At 38.2% G+C, this 20,127-nt stretch overlaps 4 protein-coding genes across 4 annotated transcripts in view; 3 read left to right on the plus strand and 1 right to left on the minus strand.

The window, feature by feature from the left end:
• The window catches only part of LOC141898130 (sodium channel protein para-like), a 29,483-nt gene extending 26,992 nt beyond the window's left edge, over positions 1–2,491 (plus strand). The window contains exons 26-27 of the mRNA XM_074783961.1: positions 37–307; positions 800–2,491. Of these exons, the coding sequence (XP_074640062.1) occupies positions 37–307; positions 800–1,899 (1,371 nt within the window). The 3' untranslated portion in view covers positions 1,900–2,491. The remainder of the gene's footprint in view (positions 1–36; positions 308–799) is intronic.
• LOC141898129 (ubiquitin-ribosomal protein eS31 fusion protein) overlaps positions 1–20,127 on the plus strand; it is a 147,561-nt gene that overhangs the window by 432 nt on the left and 127,002 nt on the right. The gene's annotated exons all lie outside the window — the stretch shown is intronic.
• Positions 7,102–12,273, minus strand: LOC141906407 (uncharacterized). The gene is made up of 7 exons (XM_074795685.1): positions 12,193–12,273; positions 11,574–11,776; positions 11,108–11,279; positions 10,509–10,693; positions 9,256–9,775; positions 8,677–8,757; positions 7,102–8,368 (listed from the first exon to the last, which is right to left on the minus strand). The coding sequence occupies exons 2-7, from the start codon at positions 11,760–11,762 to the stop codon at positions 8,319–8,321; spliced, it is 1,197 nt and encodes a 398-aa protein (XP_074651786.1). The 5' UTR covers positions 11,763–11,776; positions 12,193–12,273; the 3' UTR covers positions 7,102–8,318.
• Positions 12,421–19,410, plus strand: LOC141905602 (peptidyl-prolyl cis-trans isomerase-like 4). The gene is made up of 12 exons (XM_074794542.1): positions 12,421–12,634; positions 13,749–13,816; positions 13,920–13,984; positions 14,076–14,193; positions 14,831–14,973; positions 15,480–15,576; positions 15,967–16,208; positions 17,082–17,148; positions 17,399–17,510; positions 18,130–18,208; positions 18,551–18,671; positions 19,157–19,410. Exons 1-12 carry the CDS (start codon positions 12,565–12,567, stop codon positions 19,337–19,339), a joined length of 1,365 nt encoding a protein of 454 aa, XP_074650643.1. The 5' UTR covers positions 12,421–12,564; the 3' UTR covers positions 19,340–19,410.

Consider the following 20,127-nt stretch of genomic DNA (forward strand, 5'->3'; position numbering starts at 1 on the left):
TCAACCCATCAAAGACGACTCCGTTCTATTTTCTAGTTCAAGATACAAGCGTTCTTCTTCGATCTAACGACGAACCAGAAGTTCGATATATTCATCATGATATTTATTCTGCTGAACATGGGAGTGATGGCGGTCGATGCGCATGGTCAAGATGAAGCTGTCAGGAGTGTCTTAGAGAAAATTAACCTCGCTTTTATATCGATTTTCACGTGTGAATGTGTTATGAAACTACTTGGTCTGCGTTGGTATTATTTCAAGCAACCTTGGAACGTATTTGATTTTGTCATTGTGGTGTTTTCTTTAGTCGGTAAGTATATCATTCATATAACACCACGGCCGCACGCAACTCCGATGAATTTTTGTTGGAAGCAGTTTAAGCTATAAAGCCGCGATCACACGGCAAATAATTTGGCCCGGGCCAAATTTGTATGGATCAGGCCCGAGTCTAATTTGGCCCGGGCCTAATTAGAGAGCGCGTTCACGCGTAAACCATTCACTCGATCGAAATGAGTCACTTATAGGACCAGTTGCAATTCACGCAATGATTTGACCCGTACTAAAATTTGGCAAGAGCCTGGTCCGACGTTTTTGGTCGGGCCAAATTTAGCACGGACCAAAAACGCTCGTGTGATCGCGGCTTATGTACTAAATTTGTAACAAAACACAGCTGCCCCTAGCATAATCATAGATATACATCAGCTGCAATTAATTGCCTTAGATTATAATTCGCATTCGCAAGATGTTGATATTAAGGATCATAAACTTTGATTCCATTTCATTTTCTTTTTTTATTTTTTAGCAATTGGCCTGCAAGACATTATGTCAAGCTTCCCGATATCGCCAACCCTGATACGTGTCGTACGTGTGTTCAGAGTCGGTCGTGTGTTACGTTTAGTCAAATCGGCTAAAGGGATTAGAACCTTATTGTTTTCTCTTGCCGTATCATTGCCTGCCTTGTTCAATATTGGATTACTGCTATTCCTGGTTATGTTCATATACGCCATGTTCGGTATGAACTTTTTCTCGAGGGTCAAACACGCTTCGGGAATCGACGATCTGTTCAATTTCGAAACGTTCGGTAAAAGCGTCATAATCCTGTTTCAAATGTCAACATCTGCTGGCTGGGACGGAGTTTTAGACGCGTTGATGAACGACCATCCGCCTCTGTGTAACGACACTCGCACTGAATACAGCGAGAACGGAGACTGCGGTAACGGCACGCTTGGTATCATTTTCCTATCATCGTATTTAGTAATGAGCTTTCTGGTGGTTATAAACATGTACATTGCTGTGATTCTGGAAAACTTCACTCAAGCGACCGAGGACGTTCAACAAGGGTTGACGCAGGACGACTTCGATACGTACTACGAGAAATGGGAAAAATACGACCCGGAGGCCACTCATTATATTCATTTCGAAATGCTTTCGGATCTAGTCGACGATATTGAGGAGCCGCTTCGTGTGCCAAAACCCAACTACTACAAACTCGTATCGATGGATATACCAATCTGCAAAGATATGCGCTTGCACTGTGTTGATATTCTAGACGCTTTAACGAAGAGTTTCTTGGGAACGAGTGGCACGGACGGTGATTTGCCTGCACCGCAAACCGGACCTCAAAAACCGCCAGATTACGAAGTGGTCACCTCAACCTTAAAATTGCAACGCGAGTTATACTGCGCGAAAATAGTTCAAGCGGCTTGGAGGAATTATCGCAAACGGCGACCCAGCGTACCGATAGCTACGATCGTGAAAGTCGACGAAACGAACACGACCGGTGGCGACGCGAAAGACGGCGATAAGGATAAGGATAAGAGTCCGGGAAATAGCATCTCAACGCCGGCGATACCTGACAGCCGAACAGTAGAACTACGCCCGGAAAGCGGTGTCGTTGCGTGAGAAATAACAGCCACTATTAAAGCTCAAGTTCGATCACATATTGTGCTGTGTGTTTTCATTTCATTTCATGTCAATACTGAATGCATACACCACGACTGCATCACACCATTTTCTGATTCAACAAATAGTTGTAAACGTGTCATCAGCCATCTGAATATTGTATAACTATTACTAGTATACACGTATGTACTTCCAAAATATTTCATTTTTGAATGGCATCAATAATGTATCAAATAATAACAATAATATCGACGATAATAATAATGATATTAATAATACCGTTTTTCAATCACGTCATTATGTGACATTGACCATAAACGATGTTCCTTCGTGTCTTTCAAAATACGACTTTGGACGATTATTTTTCTATCTTTGTAATGTTTCATTTGATGCAACAACCACCAAGGGGTGAGCGAACAAACAAACCAACCAACCAACCATTGTACCATAGCCGCGTCGTCCCAGTTGCTACTGATGACAACGTCATGAAAATTTGCGTTAGGTGCAAAGATAGTATTCGGGCCATTCATAAATTATTTATTTTTATAATAATTTATTGGTTATAATACTAACTACCTTTCGCACCACCTTAGTCACCATGAGTTTGCGTATAGTGCCGCTTGTAATAGATAACTAATACTGTGTCCTGTTATTTAAGGCTTAAGTTTACGGCACATTTTACTGCTCTGAAGCGTCCAATTGTCGGTTCTATATTAACGTTTTTTCTACATTTTGCCAGAAGTTTGTTGCAAAAAATGTGTATAAATTAAAAAAGACATAATGTTTTTTGTGTCTCGAGTTGCAAAAGATTGATTGTTTGATTGTTTTACACCTAAAATTTGTCTTCCTAAATTATAGGGATTTTCTATTCTACATGTTTTTATATGGTGGTACATGTAACGCTCGAATTGACGACGTAAACGTAGTGTATAGATATTTAAAGAAATATAGTACTTGAACCAGAATTTCCAGGTTTATTCGCCCAACAAACCGACTGTGAACATCTTTATCATAACCAATCACGAAAATGATTTCAGTCGGAAGGCTCTTTGGCATCTTCGCGAACCAGGGATTCGAACCTGCACAATGTTTGTATTCCGTAGCGTTGGATCGAGTCCCTGATGTGCGACGACGTGATTGGCCTTTGTCAACAGTTACGTCACTTAAAAATTGCAAATCGCCATTCAATCGATCCTGTAGAGCCATTCTGCGCGAGAGGCTCGTCTCGTGACCGAGGAATTCTGGTATCATGCACGTCTGTAGGTAAATTACTATCTTTCCCTTTATCACAAACACACATACTATATTAATGTTATACATAACATGTGTCCTATCGAATTACAATTTTCAAATAGCTTTTCCTCTCTTATAAACGACATTCCTTTAATATTTCTCATCTCAATACCAAGAGTTATCTCTCTTCTATAAGCGAAGCGAAAAATACTGATGATATTTTCGCTTACGAATCTTCTACTACTAACGTAATTAATTAACAGATTATCCAAATAGCCAAATGTAAGACGAACGCGTGAACTCAGCTGCAAATGCTTTTGAAAAAATAACCACCGAATCAACTGTGTATAATGATAATCACTGTGATATAAATTTGGCTTCATTGCGGTGTCTAAAAATAGCATACGTATAAACGCACTAAGGCGTAAATCCGGTGTTGCTTCGTTCTAGAATTGAAATCGTCATTATACTATCGAGAAGGTGCTAACAAGGGCGGATTTAGGGTCATCCCTTGAAGGGGTGGACCTGAAAATTTGAATGGGCACTTTTTATTTGAAAAGATCAGATTTGGCAATGCGACCGCAAACATTGGTGGAGGTCCCGAGGCCCTCCCACGTAAAACTTTACAAAAAGGGGCTTTTCTACGCCTTATTTGGTTTGATTTATCGTCTTTTTGAAATCTTATTTCCAAAAAAGAATTTACAGACATCTTGGAGGACGTGTTCTAATTTTGGTGGGGATGGACCAGTCCACCCGGTCCACATCCTAAATCCGCCCTTGAAGGACCGGATGTTATCCAAGCTGCCCAGTTGTGATTAAACACAATATCCGATTTCGCTAATCGTTAAAAGTCAACGTTTCTTCTATATCTAATAATGAAAATATTTCTATCGAAGCTTGCGATCGAGAAATCTTTATGAAATGCATTCGGATTTCCTCATTACGTGTAGCAGCGGATGTGTCATTCTTCAAATAGCACGAAAGATAGAATTATTGTCTTTTTGCTCTCTCTCTCACTCACTCTCCATTCATTTCAAGTGCATTCTACTTCTCAAATGAAGAAAATACGGCTAGGTTTAGGATAGCGAACATGATAATTGAATTTTCTTGTGCGGTTACCTTTCGGCAAAGTGTGTCTGTCGTTCATTGTTTCATACCTATCAACAGTTACTTCTTTTTTTAAAAAACGTGTTTAATTCGGCGAGAAAAGCTATTTCGAAACGACTTTTACTCACGAGTAAATCTGAATATGTAAAAAATCAAATGAAATTCATTTCTAAGGGCAGCGCTCGAGTTATTAGCTAACACTTATTTAGTCTAAATTTCGAATTCCAGAATTATTATTCTAATGTTTTCGCTTGTAGCTGATTGTATGTCGCGTTTTGCAGTTTACATGACAACGCCTAAATATTATTTGCTGTGATAAAATCAAATCAAGATGGTTGTAATTAGTTCTTTTTACACATTTTTTCAAAACTCGGGCCAGTTTTTTTTGTAATGTGTATAAAATCATGTCAAGGGCCAGTTGCTCTAGGGTCTGTCTTTAAAAACCAAGGTTACAATATAAACACCGTATATAGGATTTCATTCAATATTGATCTACTGCGTGATATGTCATTTTACTTCCCGTATATGGAAGTAACCATATTTGTTCGTGTTATTTGGAACCTAAAAAACCCCTTGGTTTAGCCACCCTCAGAAAGATAAGAATCCCAATGGACTAGTTCTTGTTGACTATATCAAATATACTTCGAGTTACTGGTCCTGGGCCCGGGTTTTCTTTCATTTAATTCAGTGATTAAAGAGTTTTTTTTCTTTTATTCAATTTTACCGATTGTAAAAACCCTTACGATGCACAAAATGTTCAAACGCACCAAAGTACATCTGCCCTATATAGCTTTCATTTTTCATAACCAGAAGCTTCAGTTTATTCGATTGATCGTTAATTCGCACATTTTTCATTGCAATCGGTTATCCGGTTTAGTCACACATGTCCTATCCCACCGACCAAAACTAGAACTTGTGACATGCTAGGCGAATAATTTCATCGGTGAATGAATCTTCGCCGAATGGGGTACCCGCAAAACCAGCTTTCCCGCGAGATGGCGTGACGAGCAGTGCAGACGGTCGTCAAAATTGGTTCATTTTCATTGAATTTTTGAACCGTAATTGGCCCATATTTTGTTTCCACGCGCGAGAATTCAGAACGCGAGTACGCCCCGAATCAGGCATCATGGAATTCGATCGAATTCGCCTAGCGCGTCACAAGCTTGGGCATTTCGGGAGAATATCAAGACCACTGTAGAATTAGTATGATTATTAACTCGATGAAATCAATGTGCCCATAAAGCAGGCGCGGGATGCCTTCCGGGTAGTCAGTAGTTCCAGTATATATAGAATCCCACACTAAAATAATGAGAAAGATGAAGTCGGAAAAGTTTCCTTCGAGCTAATGATTTCTTGATTCGACGTTTCGACTATAACCTAATAGTCATCTTCAGAAGATTCCGGAAGATGACTATTAGGTTATAGTCGAAAAACTGAAACAATAAATCATTAGCTTGAAGGAAACTTTTCTGACTTCGTATTTCTCATCTTAGTAGTGTGGGATTCTCTATATCGTGACAATACGGAATAGCGTTTCATCAATGGTGACCCAACAGTGTTAGTCAACCTACTATTCATAAAATAAGTCAGATACTAGATTTCCTTCATTCAATAAAACAGCAGATACATGCCCTCGGGAAAAGGGTTTCTGGGACTACTTGAATCATGGACTATAAAACGACTTGTTTTATAGTCCGTGCTTGAATCACAGGTTTTCTCTTCGTTGGACGAAGCCCCTTAGCACTCGATTTCAGGAATACGTGCGTTAAAAAGAAAAGGAATGTATTTCGTCGGGGCGCTGGATGCATACCGATTTATGAGTATATATCAGAATAGAAATTGTTATTATCATTATGGTTATTATCATCATTATCTCACATGGCATGCAAAAAAGACTTCAATTTTCACGGCAGCAAATTATCACGGTTCCACAATTCTATATTGTGGCGCCGATTTATCAGCGTTCATTTGTGTGTTCACTACCGTACTTAAAACTTTCAACTGCATCACTACCGTTATTTTAAATGCGATATTATTATACCATTGTTCCACAGTGTTGTTATCTAAATGCTATTAGATGATTATTATTGAATTGAATTTTATCTCCTGTTTTTATCGAAATAAAAGATAAAATAGCGTGTGTTGTTTTTTGTGGTTCCAACTTTTCGTTAACGACAATCATGCGGGTATTTAAGTATGCATCTTTAAATTGCTCTTGACGTATTTATGAATATGTGCACGGATTATCATTGTTAATTATTCTTAGCTTGAAAATTTAAACAGCACTGAAGTGGCATTGTGATTTTTATAACCGCGCAAATATGCGAAAGTAACTATTTATCATTCGATATCGAAATATAAGTCGTTGCTGGTAGTTGAATTATTTGCCATCAGAGAAAGCATCATTACTTATAACATCGATACATGTATAACATTATACCAACGTCGAGCGGTGAGCGCCTGTTCATTGTAAAAACCTTTCAGAAAACGATTAAATATATGCAACTGTGAATTGCTTTCTCGATCAACCATCTATAAACAGCCGTTATCCACGGCGAATGTACGTATGGTTGATTTTTATCGTCGGATTTAACCGTCGAATCTGAAATCTTTACAGCCGTTTTTCTTTTTTGAATTCCAAACTGTATGATGTGTATATGTATACGAAAGCAGGCCTGCTCGATAATAACCGACGAATGCTTACGAATACATACGATATAATCTTGCTTTCCAATTCATCTATAGATTTTTAAGTGTTTTAAGCTGTTCATATCACCACACGTTACACACGTCACATGGGTTGAAATCGAATCTGCAATTTATGTTTATTACCATCAATCATGATAGTACATGTTCCTCCCGTAATAATATAGCATTCTTGCAAATCTGCTTTCCCAGCTGCGGCGTCTAGGATTTCCCCTTTCAGCTCTGACAATACATGTCCTAATCATGCAACGAAACAATGCCAAACTAGCTTTAGCTCCTTCAACAATGTTGTCAAGCTGATTCCAACATTATAGGTGTTCTTTATGTAAATAAAACATCCAATTCGTATAAAAGAAAAAAAAAGGTCGACGTTCGTAGTTATTTTTTCGGTTGCGGCGGTTTTACTCAAACCAGAGGAGAGCATGTGATTGGTTGGGTACATCATGGATTCTAAAACGAACTTCGTTTATGAGTCCATGGGCCAGTTGCATAGTCATGGCTTAGACTTCAGACCAGTCTTCTGAGACCAACTTAGTTCTATAGCAAACTTAAGAACGGGTCTCAAGTTGTTAGACATGAGTTGCAACCTTGTACCGTACTTCATGTATTGGTACTAAAGACCAAGAGTTTGTCTTTTCGCGCAAATTTCGAATAACTTTCGCAACATGAAGTACCATGATAGTACGTGAGCGAAATATGACGAACAGCACACGCCACGTACCATGTTTTAACATAGAAATTTATTCTAAACTGAGCTTTAAGCAGACGTATTTAATCTGTAAGTACCGGTAGGGGTCAAGAGGAACACTATGCCCATTTGGTGAAATGCTTGACATTTTCAATGCACCCTGACAACCGAATACAGAATCCGATGACCCTGAAACTCACCACAATCATAGAACATGTCATGAGTTACAACTTGGCAATTTTTTGTGGTTACAACAAATGTATAGTACTACAATAAGGCTAAAAAAATTGATACCTTGTTTCTCATTTCACTTGAGTTTAAAAGTTTACCCGGCCGACTGCTTATCTACCCTGTACATTACTTTTAACCATAACAGACCCGGCAGCTATAGACATGGACTGCTTACAAATTGTATCGCAGTTTATAAAATGACCCGGCCGATTAGGAGAAACACGGTATCAATTTCTAGCCTAAACGTCCCAAATAACTTGATCCCGTTTGATGACAAACGCCAGATGACAGATGAAAAATGATCGCAATAGCTTTCTGGAACTAATTCAATCCTGGGCGCTAAAGACCTTATATTGAATTATTGTAGCACATTCATGGCAAATTCTATCGAAGTCATCACTCCATTCAATATTCATTATTTCTGTCTACCCGCATTTCGATTTCACATTGATGATCAATCGTCTAATACACTGTCGAGCCAATCTTCTAGATCTGCAACATTTTCTGAAAACGAATAAATCAACCGTGATTTGGCCTCAAATCAAGTAGGCCTAGGTTTGGAAGGAATTTTCAAATTAAAACAGGAGCAGCTCTTAACTGGAAATTTTTGGTGGCTTATTGTTGTTGGAAGTTGGCAAATGTGTCCGGCCAAGACAACTGGCAGCTACCGCGCACTACTACTGACATTTCGAAAATTTTCTCTTTAATTGCTCTAGTTGTCTCCAGTCCAAAAGTCATGTCGCAAAGGGGACCTGATCTGAGCTTAGCTTAGACAGACAAGTCTACCGTACATTTGAAAGTGAGATACAAACCTTTTACTGCTGAACTGGTTACATGAACTGGTACTGTATTTTGTTGCTTAACACCCTCGTCTGATTTCTTGTTGACTTTCACTGAAATAAATGGATGAAATACAATCATTACAAGTTGCAAAATTACATCGAAACTCGATTATTGAATGAAATATGTGTAATTGATTCTAACTGAGATAATGTACGCTTATTCTTTTACTTAATTCAGATCATCAATTTGGTGCTCAAGAAGTCTGGATATTGTAGTTTAAACCGAATTTAACTAGTCCAGATGGAATGTGTTTTACTCAATATAGAATTCTCAGGTACGGGTTAACCAGATGAACTTGATGGAAAATGTCCACCTAGGAAACCATTATAATGAAAATTCTTTGATCGCAGGCGCTTGTTGCAAACAGCTGTACATGAATTTCGCGACAACTTGGACCCAGTGCCAACCATTGCCACGGATCATGTTTTATATGGCCCAGCCCAGCAAAATGTGGGATTACAGAATTCATCCCAAGGTTAACAAAATAATGGCCAGAATTGCTTGTCTCTAGCTCATGAAACTCGAAGATATTTTAAAACGGAAACAACCTTTTTCATGTGGAGACTCCGGTGATGTTGGAATATGTGGACTAGGCAGCTGAGGTTTATCTACTAGAGTAAGCAGAAAATCAAGATCATCCATGTCAGCAGTCGCATTAGTGTCCTTATCACAACACTTAAAGGAATGTTTGCTACAATGATCCGAATTTTTCGCAACTTCATCAACTGCGTTATCATCATCTACGACAATATCAGGTTCATCTCCGATCCAGAAAGATCTAGAATATTTCTCTTCTTCGGTAAGTTCAGCAGTATTTTGAGACAATACGTTTGCAGCGTTTGTATCGCACCTCTTAGCACCCTTAAGTTCTCTAGATATCTCTGATAAATTGTCTAATATGTTCGATGTTTGAGCAAGTTTTTCTGGAGTGGTTTTAACGTTCAAATGCATCCTATCGACAATAGACGACGAATCCGGCCGTGAAGACTTCAAAACAACCGTCTGATTTGACGACGGAAATTCACGAGCCTTTTTGCATCGCTCTTCGTACATAGTCAGAAATCCTGCCTGCAAAATGTAAATTTACTTTAAGAGATGAATAACACACTCAGATATGAATTTAAATGTTTCACAACATTGATATAAAGTAAACTGCGGATATGCTATATCGAATGTATTATTTCTACCAACAAGCAAAAAATCAATGTATGTGTAAAATACATTACTAGGTATTCTAAGACTAACTGAGTTGCCCCGAAGTTGGTTAACCAAGAATTTCTCTCTACGTCTGGTTAACACAGAACATTCTCATAATCCTATCTCGTTCATACCCCCAGGTTTTACACGAGAACTTTGGGGCTTTTTTGGTGAATTTCGAACTAAGGACACCTATTAGTATAATGATTGTAATTACCACCACCTGTATCCGAATCCTGAAGAGAGGTAACCAAACAGCGCTTCCATATTTCATACTAAACCAGAAGCCACCCAAATGTCGGTCAGTGGTTAATAATTATAGACGATTTCAGTCATGTTGTTTAACAGGTAAAACGTTTAAGTTAAAATGGTCTTAAACACCAACAAATGGTCTATATCACCAGTCAATCTATTTTGTACTTATAAATAAAGAAGTTTAATCTAGATAACCATCATTGGTTATAGGCCTATATGATCTTAGCTAAGTCAGGGTGCTCAAGTCATACAGACAGGAATGAAACCATCAATACACTAAAAGCAAAGACACAACATATCCGTAGCTTACTTTCAAAACAGAATGTATATGATTACGAAAGAATATAACCTGGTCAGCTTCCCGTTCAATATCATATCGGATGGGTAATGGTACAGTTTGTATTATACGGCTCAATTCACTGCAGTCAATGGCTAAAAACTGTGCATCGAAATTAGTATCAGTCTTTGCTATAGACTCCTCCGCTTCCTCCCAATCTTTCTCATCATGTAACCTCAGCTGCGATTCAGCCGTAACTAGCAGTAATCCGAAAAAAAAAGAAATATTAAATTATACCGATTTTGATGAGTTAAATACCAGGGCCAGTCGCCAAGAGTTGGTTAAAGTAAGTTAACCAGTGGATATTTTACGGAGTGACAATTACGAGTTCATTTTGACTATGGTATTGATTGAGGCCAGTTGCTCAAAAGTTGGTTAGAATTGACCAGTGGATAGTTGACAGAGTGACAACTTAGAGTTCATTGTAACTATGGTATTTATCCACCCATTATCTTTATTAACTTTACTTTGAGCAACTGGTTCCCGGAAACTCGTAACAAGTTGTATGATGGTCTAATTTTTCTTTACCAAACCCATACATCCAAACATGAGGTTCATAAATAACAACAGATTGATAAACGTAACTGCATTCATGTAATGACACTTCTTACCAACTTTATTCAATAACAGCTGAAAGTCAGCAGCTTTCTGAGCTTCGCTGTTAGCATTACTTTCATCGTCGATGCCCTCGTATCGCGACCAGTTACTGTCGATATGTCTACGTTGAAATGTTCGTTGGCTGCGTTTTGTCGTGTCATCGGTTTCACTATCATCAGCGCTCAACTGTAAATGAACGATTATTGATTAATGACACATCTTTTCTTCTGTAGGCCTAGTCAGTAACCTGTCTGTGGTTTAATTTCGTGATCGGATATCTTCTGGCATAAGCCCATCCAATTATCAAAGCTTACCACCAACAATTAGGTAACTAGGCCCATCTTAGAAATCATTTCATGCATGGCTTGAAACAGTCAGTAAACTGCCTGTGGTTTAGTTTCAGATATTTTCAAGCCCATCAGATTATAAAGGGTTACCGCCAACGATGGTAACTAACTATGCTTGAAATCCTATACATACTTCTTTGACTTCCTGGCTTATGTTTGGCTTCTGAACTGCTGGTTTTTGTGACGTCTGCAGCTGCTTTTTCAACTGCCCTGTTCTCCCTGATCCTGGTGTGGTTTTACCAGTGCTCGATTCAGACGAGTCCGCACCATGTTTTTTCTGATACTGTCGGCTCTTCTTCTTCTTATGTTCATCAGGCCTCATCTCATTGATTGCATCTAACAAAAGACAGGCCAACAATGCCAATAAATGACTTATCACCCCAGCAGCCTACTTGAGGCATTTTCGATTTCATGAGCATTCATTAATTTTGCGATTGAGGAGCGGAACCCCACGATAATGAAAATAGTTTTCGTTGTGATATCATGAAAATATTGCTATTTATAAATGGATGACGGTTGTCACTGATTGATGTCAAAGAGGCCTAAATAAAAAAAGGTAGTTAATGCTGACTGAATGTAGTAACTGAGTAGCATTAGAATAGCCTAGTAGAGCTTATGAGTAGCACACGGAAGAAATTCAAATTAAGGCCTAATTTCATGATTTGAGCAAGCCCAATAAAGGCAATTCATGGAAACAAAATGTTTTATCGAAAATAATTGAGAATGATGCCAAATAAATCTGCAAGACTTACAAACAGCATTTAAATTCAATTTAAGGAGAAAAGAAAAAATAAGTCAAATTTTATGGGAAATCTCTTCTATGAGGATCCACGCGACCTTGAATTTGATTTCATTTCGTTGTTCCGGTAAATTAATATCTTCAAAAAACTGAAAGGCCAGGGTAATACAGGTTGCATTCTAGATAAGAAACGATAACATCTGAATAACAATTGAAGCGCACCGTGACTGATTTTTCTAAATATAGCATCAGGATTCGAACCGATTCCCATCGTTTTAAACATGGCGGCGCCCAGGAAATAACATTACTTCTTCAAAACTCACGCACATTACAGATATTTTGGAAAGGATCTCCCGCGTCTCCCGCGATTGAAATATACAACGACATGTCAGTGATAATAGAAACATCTCTCGGCGATATCACCGTTGATTTGTATACGCAGGAGAGACCGCGATGTAAGTTTTTATCGTGCATTCGTCGATTCGATTCAACAAATTCAATTCAATAGTTTATATTTACAGGTAGCTAAAGTTTTGTCTGGATACCAATCGATGAAAGGGTCTGGTTGGCTAGATACTAGACTGGTAGATAGTTAGGTTGCCTCGTTGGTGCCAAACTTTTATAATTGGATTAGCTTCGCAAAATGCCCGACCATCAAAACTAAACCTATTAACTAGTCTAGTACCTAGCCGTTGTTCCTGAAACAACGGAACCGTAACACAGACTGGTATTCAGACTAAACTAAACCAAGACTCGTGTAGTCTTGTCTTTTGTGAGTCAGGGGTTAACAGACTCTCAAGTCTAATGTCTATTTCAACCTGACTTGAGAGCATTCCTGGTGGCCAAGCTCAGTCAGTTTTGGTAGTACATACCTGATGAAAGTCTTATTAGGACCAGAATGCATTGGCAGCTGAACTAAAATATCGTTTTTTAATCCACTTTAAACTGTATAGAAGGATATCCAAAAATTCTGCATTGAGAGGGGTTCCTGAGAGAAAAGAGACTCCATGATTTGAAAGTTTAACAATATGTCTCCATGCCTACCAACTGAAGCTTGGTACGTAGGCATGGAAACATATTGTTAATTTTTCAAATCATAGAGTCACTTCTCTTCATTTAACCCCTTTCAGTGAAGACTTTTTGGATATCCTTCAACACAGTTTCAAATGGATTAAAAAATGATGATTTAGGTCGACTGCCTGTCCTTTCTGGCCCTACTTAGACCTTTATCAGGTATGTACTACCAAAACTGACCGAGCTAGGCCACTCGGAATGCTCTCAAGTCAGGTGGAAATAGACATTACCGGGTAATTATCATTATTGTAAGGCAGTGATGTAACCGAATCAACTGACACACCAAGGGGAACAGTCGTTCAAAAGATTGTTGTTCTGTTTAATTGTTCATTATTCGTTAATTGTTAACCAATTGTTAATCATTTAGATAAATGCCTTTATCATCAGATGTGAGATGAGGACAGGGTGATCACTTTAACCCCTGAAAATACTCTATTAGTATTATTTATACATTATATTGCCTTCTACTTGCTTATCAACTTTTCTTTTTACCAGGTTGTCTGAACTTCTTAAAACTCTGTAAGATTAAGTACTACAATTTCAACCTATTCCACTCCGTTCAGGTAGGATAATTGTCAAACGTGTACAGTTAAAAGGATTGGTCTCATCAGAACTCAAATAAATCCTTATGTTATTGGAATTCTTTGATTTAAATCACATTTTTAGCAAAATCTGGTGGCTCAAACCGGCGATCCTGATGGAACTGGAAGAGGGGGTGCATCGATATATGCGTACGTAAAATTTGGCACAAATTTTGTTTTAAAGTAACGCCCGCAAAGGTAGGCGATTTAGATATTGAGTTCTGATTATTGAATGTTTCAGTCACTTGTACGGAGACCAAGCCAAGTTCTTCGAAGCCGAAGTCAAGCCGAGAATCAAACACACAAAACGTGGAATGATTTCGATGGTGAATAACGGACAGGACTTGCATGGGTCACAGGTATTGCACCGTTTTCTTGAAGATGAACTTGTTTCTTTAAGCATGTTTTGACATTTACTTCGACCTGTTGTATTACAATATACAGGCCTATATACTTGTGTGAGGACCCAATACATGATGAGTAGAGTTGTAGAGGAGCTGTGCTTAAACCTGTCTTTGTCAAATTAGAAAAATATTCTCTAATTAGTTTCACTCTCCCTATGGTCACCGTACTGTTTCCTCATTTACCTTATTCATTTACCTGATGATAAATTCAAATTCAAATCAAGATTTTATCAAAACTTGTGTGAAATTGCTTGAAAGAACCAGTTAGATTAGTGAATTGTAAGTTGAATATTAAGAAACAACATTTTGGCTGTTCTACAAATTTTAAGAAAACTTCCGACGAAATTTCTTAAAATTCCCAACCCTGGACTAATTTCGTGGTTCAAGATGATTGTCCATATTATCATTGAGTGCCAGTGGGCTTTACCAGACAAATAGTACATATCGTTACTTTTAACTTCCGCACTACCCTACACTTTCTTACCTCCAAACTTCTCAAAGATCACCAGCGTAAATTTCCCCATGTTTTACGTCTATATTAGAGAATAATTTGAATAGGTTTCAACATTTTTCTAAAACGCTTTCGTTCTAGTTCTTCATTACTCTGGCCGATGAACTGGACTATTTGGATGGTGTACACACCGTATTTGGTGAAGTCGCCGAAGGTTTTGATGTTCTCGATAAGATCAATGAGACGCATTGTGATCAGGAAAACAGGCCTTTTAAAGATATCAGGTTGTAATCTGTTCCAGTTTTTCCGGTTCACGCCTTGGAGAATTTTCCATGTGATTCTTAGGGAATAAATATTACCTCAACTTCTTTCCCCGACCTCCTCCCTCCATCTACTCTTTCATTCAGCCAACTCCCTCCCTTATATTTTCACATCCACGGGGAATTTTTAGCTATTACTATTTGAGTTTCTAGTTGAGTAGAATCTATAGAATGACTATTTAATCCAAATACTCATCTGTGTAATCAATGTTACTAGTTCTGTCTGGTTCCAATTCATCATTCTCGTATCTGCCTCTGATTTTGAAGGCAGTCGGACTCCACCAAAGCACGAAATCCTATGCAAACATACCGAAGCAACTAACTGATGCTGCAAAATGCAAGATACCATCAAACAAATACACGCTTGGGGGGATTTTTTCTTCTGTATCCGTGATTCGTCTTAACTATAGCTAGACAGGATTGTTAAACAATCTATTGTGTTGTCATGTTTGATTTCCTCATATTTTCAGGATTTACCACACTGTCATTCTTGATGATCCATACGATGATCCTGCAGGCATTGTCATACCCGATCGGTCACCAGAACCGACTAAAGACCAACTTGACGTATGTAGTGATCGTTTCTCTGAACTCATCTTCTAATCTATAATGAATGTTATGAATTTTTCTGGAGAATAGCCTCAAATGTGGAGAATAGATACCAGGTATATGACATGTAGCCTACAAATCTACAAATCTGAAAGCAAAATTTATTATTCAAAAATCAAAAACTTCTTACTGCCATTTCCACTCATCAGAACAAGGCAAAGTTCTGCTTTTATCGGGAAAATATAGGAAACTTGAAAATTTGGTTGTGGTCCCCCTGTGACATCAGCATCTGCCCTCACATTGAGGGCAGGTGCTGATGCAGATGTCATGTCCAAGGTAAGGTACCGGTAGTTACTACCTCACCTCAAATCCTTAATAAGTATTTCTGATTTCCCGTCGTTATTTTAGAGCGGACGCATCGGCGCCGAGGAAGAGGTCGATGACACGAAGGGTAAAACCAAAGAAGAAGTCTTCGAAATGACGAAAGACAGAGAGGCGAAAACGAACGCTCGCTTGCTGGAACTAGTGGGTGATATTCCGGAGGAAGATGTTGCGCCTCCGGACAACGTGCTGTTTGTTTGCAAATTGAATCCTGTTACTACGAGTGACGATTTGGAAATAATATTTTCGAGATTCGGTAACATTGCAAGGCAAGTATTTTCGGCGTATACAGTAGAATTTTAACTCGAATCAACACAGCATAATTGGTACAGGCACCACTACTGTGGCAAGCGAGAATTCACCAGGTTCACTAGTGATTACTCAGTTACCTTTCTTCAATTTCTTCTACATTCTGAATACCGGTACATTTCAATCAACTTTTTTCAAAAGGAAATCAATTTTCAGATAAGCATATAACCACTGAGTGGCTAAAGCGATCTTATACCTTTTCCATGACTTGAAAATATTTGGATTTGTAATCCTGAGAATTCAGTTTAAAGTTAATTGATAATGAGGTAATTGAGCGGTGTTTGGTGTGTGCCGGTACCTTGGCCCTGATTGGGAGCTGTGATTTATGTTCAGGTTAGGGAATCATTCGACTTGTACGGGCTTTAAGTAAGAGGAGTCGACTGTTATAGTTGCTATATCTATCTGAGCAGATTCTTTGTTAGATGAAATGGCTCCCACAGAACAGGGAATTTGGCCAAGACTTGGGAATTTTGAAATGATGATTCCCAGTTTGGAAATATTTGGGAATTTGAAAAATTTTCCCTCAAATCAGGGAAATATTTTGGAAATTCGTTTACATTTCTTGTATTGCATTTGCCTAGGGCAATTCTCTTCAGCGATTTCCCTTGAAAATCACCTTTATCAACCAGTCACCACTAAAATGTTGACTGTAGCATGATGTATCTGTTCATTTCCATTTGGGAAAATTGAAAAGTCACCCATGAAAAACTTGGGAAAAACCTGGAAATTTCTAATTCATGTATATCTGTGGGAACCATGTGATGATTTACCGGTATCCCAACGTTCCGCACGATTTATACGAAAAAATAATGTGTGAATGAAAATTGTTTCAGTTGTGAAGTTATCAAGGACCAAAAAACGCAAGAGTCGCTACAGTACGCATTTATTGAATTTGAAAAGGTTGGTCGGAATGAATCTTCAGTCAATTGATAGATGTGCTAATACAGTAAGCCTCGCTTTACTTGAACATGGCCAATTCCGACAAGACTAACTCGGACACAAAATGAATAAAATTACATTTTCTGACTTTCTAAGGTACTATACGATCCTTAACTATCCGAGTTGGTCCTAGTTAGGCGAGGTTTGATTTTTCTCATTAGATTTTTCATGAAAAAATGTGATATGAAATTATACGAATTTCTTTTTCAAGCCCGAAGATTGCGAGAGTGCGTATTTCAAAATGGATAATGTACTCATTGACGATCGTCGAATACACGTTGACTTCAGTCAGTCGGTCTCTAAGTACAAATGGAAAGGAAAAGGTATGTACGGGGTAAAGAACTAATTATCTTCACTAATTTGCCAGGTTGTTGCTTTAGATATCCAACTTAACCCTTTCAGTGCTGACTTAATAATACCATAGTTTGAAAATTTTGAAAAATCTCAACCTAGTGTGCTGAATAACGGGAATACCACTATAGTGCGTATACACCGCAGCACGGTGGATCGTTAGTTACTGATATTTCACTATGTTTGACAGGTACTGCCATCTTTCAATAGAGATAAAAATTAATTAATTACATCAATACACCGCAGCGCGGTGTACTAGCAAAATCTATCACCGATTTATACACCGCACTGCAGTGTAGACGCACTGAAAGGGTGAAATGGCCCGACAGGTCAATATTTCTACAGTTGATTCCTCGTAATTTAGATCAATTTGGACCAGTGGAGTTAGGTTATACAGTCAAACCCGCTTAATCCAGATTTTGGTCTAACCCGGACATTACCGTATTATCAGTCCATTTGTTCATTAATAAACAAGAAAATGACTTTTAATCCAGATTTCCTGTAAACCAAACAAATTTTGTTGGTCCCGAATTATCCGAATTAAGCATGTTTTGTTTTACTGTAATTCATTGTGTATTTGTATATTTGTAGGCGGCCAGCCAGTTGATTCTGAAAAGAACGCTCCCGAGAAGCCTAGATTTGTCATCAAAGATAAATCAAAACAAGGACAGTATCCTTTTATTTTCGTGTAACATTTATTATCCAAATACATGTTTAGATACATGATCTTTAAAATAATATTTACGATTAGAATGGGGGATGTATTTTAGTTAACAAGTTGTATTTATTTAGAGACCTTTAGAGATTGTCCAGTTGGATCCCTGTCTCAAACAATAGAAATGAATATTACCAGTAGTCGTATGTTGATATCAAGATAGAAGAGAGTGTTTTGTTGTGATGCAACGAATAAAATATGAAAAAGTTCATTTCGAGTATATGATCGCCGAGCAAACTGTTACCGCCATAATCTGTTTGAAATGATCAGTTTTATTCCTTGATCATTAATCACTAGTGGCTATGAATTGGTCGCCTCTGACGATGAGGAGTCGCCGAAAAAGAAGAAGAGCAAAAAGCATAAACGAAGTAAGAGCAGGAGCAGGAGCAGGAGTCCACAGCACAAAAAACATAAACAGGTAGGCATTCAATGATAAAGTAGACAAGTCTTATTCGAGCCATTGTTCTCAGAGCATGTAGGGGTAACAAGTAAGGTGGGCTGGTCATTCAGACCATCACCCTGTAGCGCCTTACTTTGTACGAGAGATATTTCAGGTCAGGTACATTGGAAGTCTTTCTAAAAAGAGAGAATGTTCCATAAAATTGTCATCAACTTGGTCGGTTTTCCGAGTTGACCAGTATCGAGTACATCATGTAATGCAGTAGAACTCGCCTTATTGAATGACTAGGAACTGCCCGAATTAAGTAAAATCCTAATTACGAATAATAGTTTACATGGTTCCAGGTTAAATGGACCAAATATTTCATCCGAATTTAGTGAAAATCCGGATTGAAAAATTCGAATTAATGAGTTCTACTGTACGATGAAGAATGTTTCACTGCAAGTCCATACTTTTCTTTTAAATTTCAACTTAAACATGACCTAAATGATCTTCAATTTCAGAAATCTCACCATAGCAAACGGCGCAGCAGTAGATCGCGTAGTCGGTCGAGAAGTCCAACACAACATCGCCGATCGGACAAGAAATACAGGAACAGGGAACGAAGTGCATCCGAAGAGAGAGAAGACCGAAGGCGGCATAACGATCGTAATCGTGATCGTGATCGTAAATATTCGAGACGATGACCCGTACATTTTTTTTTCTATTTATCCCAATTTTTAATAACAAAACGACAAAAAGTTTTCAAATAAAAAACACGTACATTATCTTCATCATCTTATCTCGTTTATCGCTGGAGGCAGGATTATTTTGGCATGTGCGATCTTTCCAGTATCTTAGAAATTACCTTATGAAATTACCGTGTGCGCGCGCGCGCGCGTGCGTTTGGCTTGTTGATGGAGGAGGCAATTTGGAATACTTGTCGTTTGAAGTACCGCTATGGAATATATTTATGAAGCCCAACTCTAGCATTTGAAACCATAAGGTGAAAAATTTATTATCCCATAATCTCACAAAATGCCGCAATATTTTGCCACAGGAAATAATGCCACCGACAAAAATGCCACCTTTTTGCACAGTAAGTAAGAAATACTACCAGGAAAAATGAATTTCAATCCATAGATTTAAGCTGAACCGCAATGATTATCAATCATCTCATTGTAGTAATAATGTGACAAAGTGACAAAAGAATTATGTTCAGAATTGTTCTGTGTTATCTAATTAAGACCAGCTGGTTGGTACGATTAGTGGGTCTGTTATTCGAATTAATTTTCGAGTATGTTGCTTCATTATTAGTTCTGACAATTATGTATCACTTGACTTTCATATTCAGTCTTTATTCAGCACACATGTGATGGTATTCTTCAAAATGCCACGTAGAAACTGTGTATTCATTAATGATAACTGGCTTCTGGACCCAGACTTAAAGCCAAGGATTGGATTCTGAAAACTAACAATAACGCTTTCCAAATAT

The sequence above is a fragment of the Tubulanus polymorphus genome, chromosome 1 (genome assembly GCF_964204645.1).
Source record: "Tubulanus polymorphus chromosome 1, tnTubPoly1.2, whole genome shotgun sequence".
Classification (NCBI taxonomy): Eukaryota; Metazoa; Nemertea; class Palaeonemertea; order Tubulaniformes; family Tubulanidae; genus Tubulanus; species Tubulanus polymorphus.

Coding starts and splice junctions, on each gene's coding strand:
- LOC141906407 (XM_074795685.1), bottom strand. CDS start 11,762: ATGAGGCCTGATGAACATAAGAAGAAGAAGAGCCGACAGTATCAGAAA. Junction 11,280..11,573: donor TAAGCCAGGAAGTCAAAGAA/GTATGTATAGGA, acceptor GTTCATTTACAG/TTGAGCGCTGATGATAGTGA. Junction 10,694..11,107: donor GCTGTTATTGAATAAAGTTG/GTAAGAAGTGTC, acceptor GATTACTGCTAG/TTACGGCTGAATCGCAGCTG.
- LOC141905602 (XM_074794542.1), top strand. CDS start 12,565: ATGTCAGTGATAATAGAAACATCTCTCGGCGATATCACCGTTGATTTG. Junction 14,974..15,479: donor AGGCCTTTTAAAGATATCAG/GTTGTAATCTGT, acceptor TCATATTTTCAG/GATTTACCACACTGTCATTC. Junction 17,511..18,129: donor GTACAAATGGAAAGGAAAAG/GTATGTACGGGG, acceptor GTATATTTGTAG/GCGGCCAGCCAGTTGATTCT.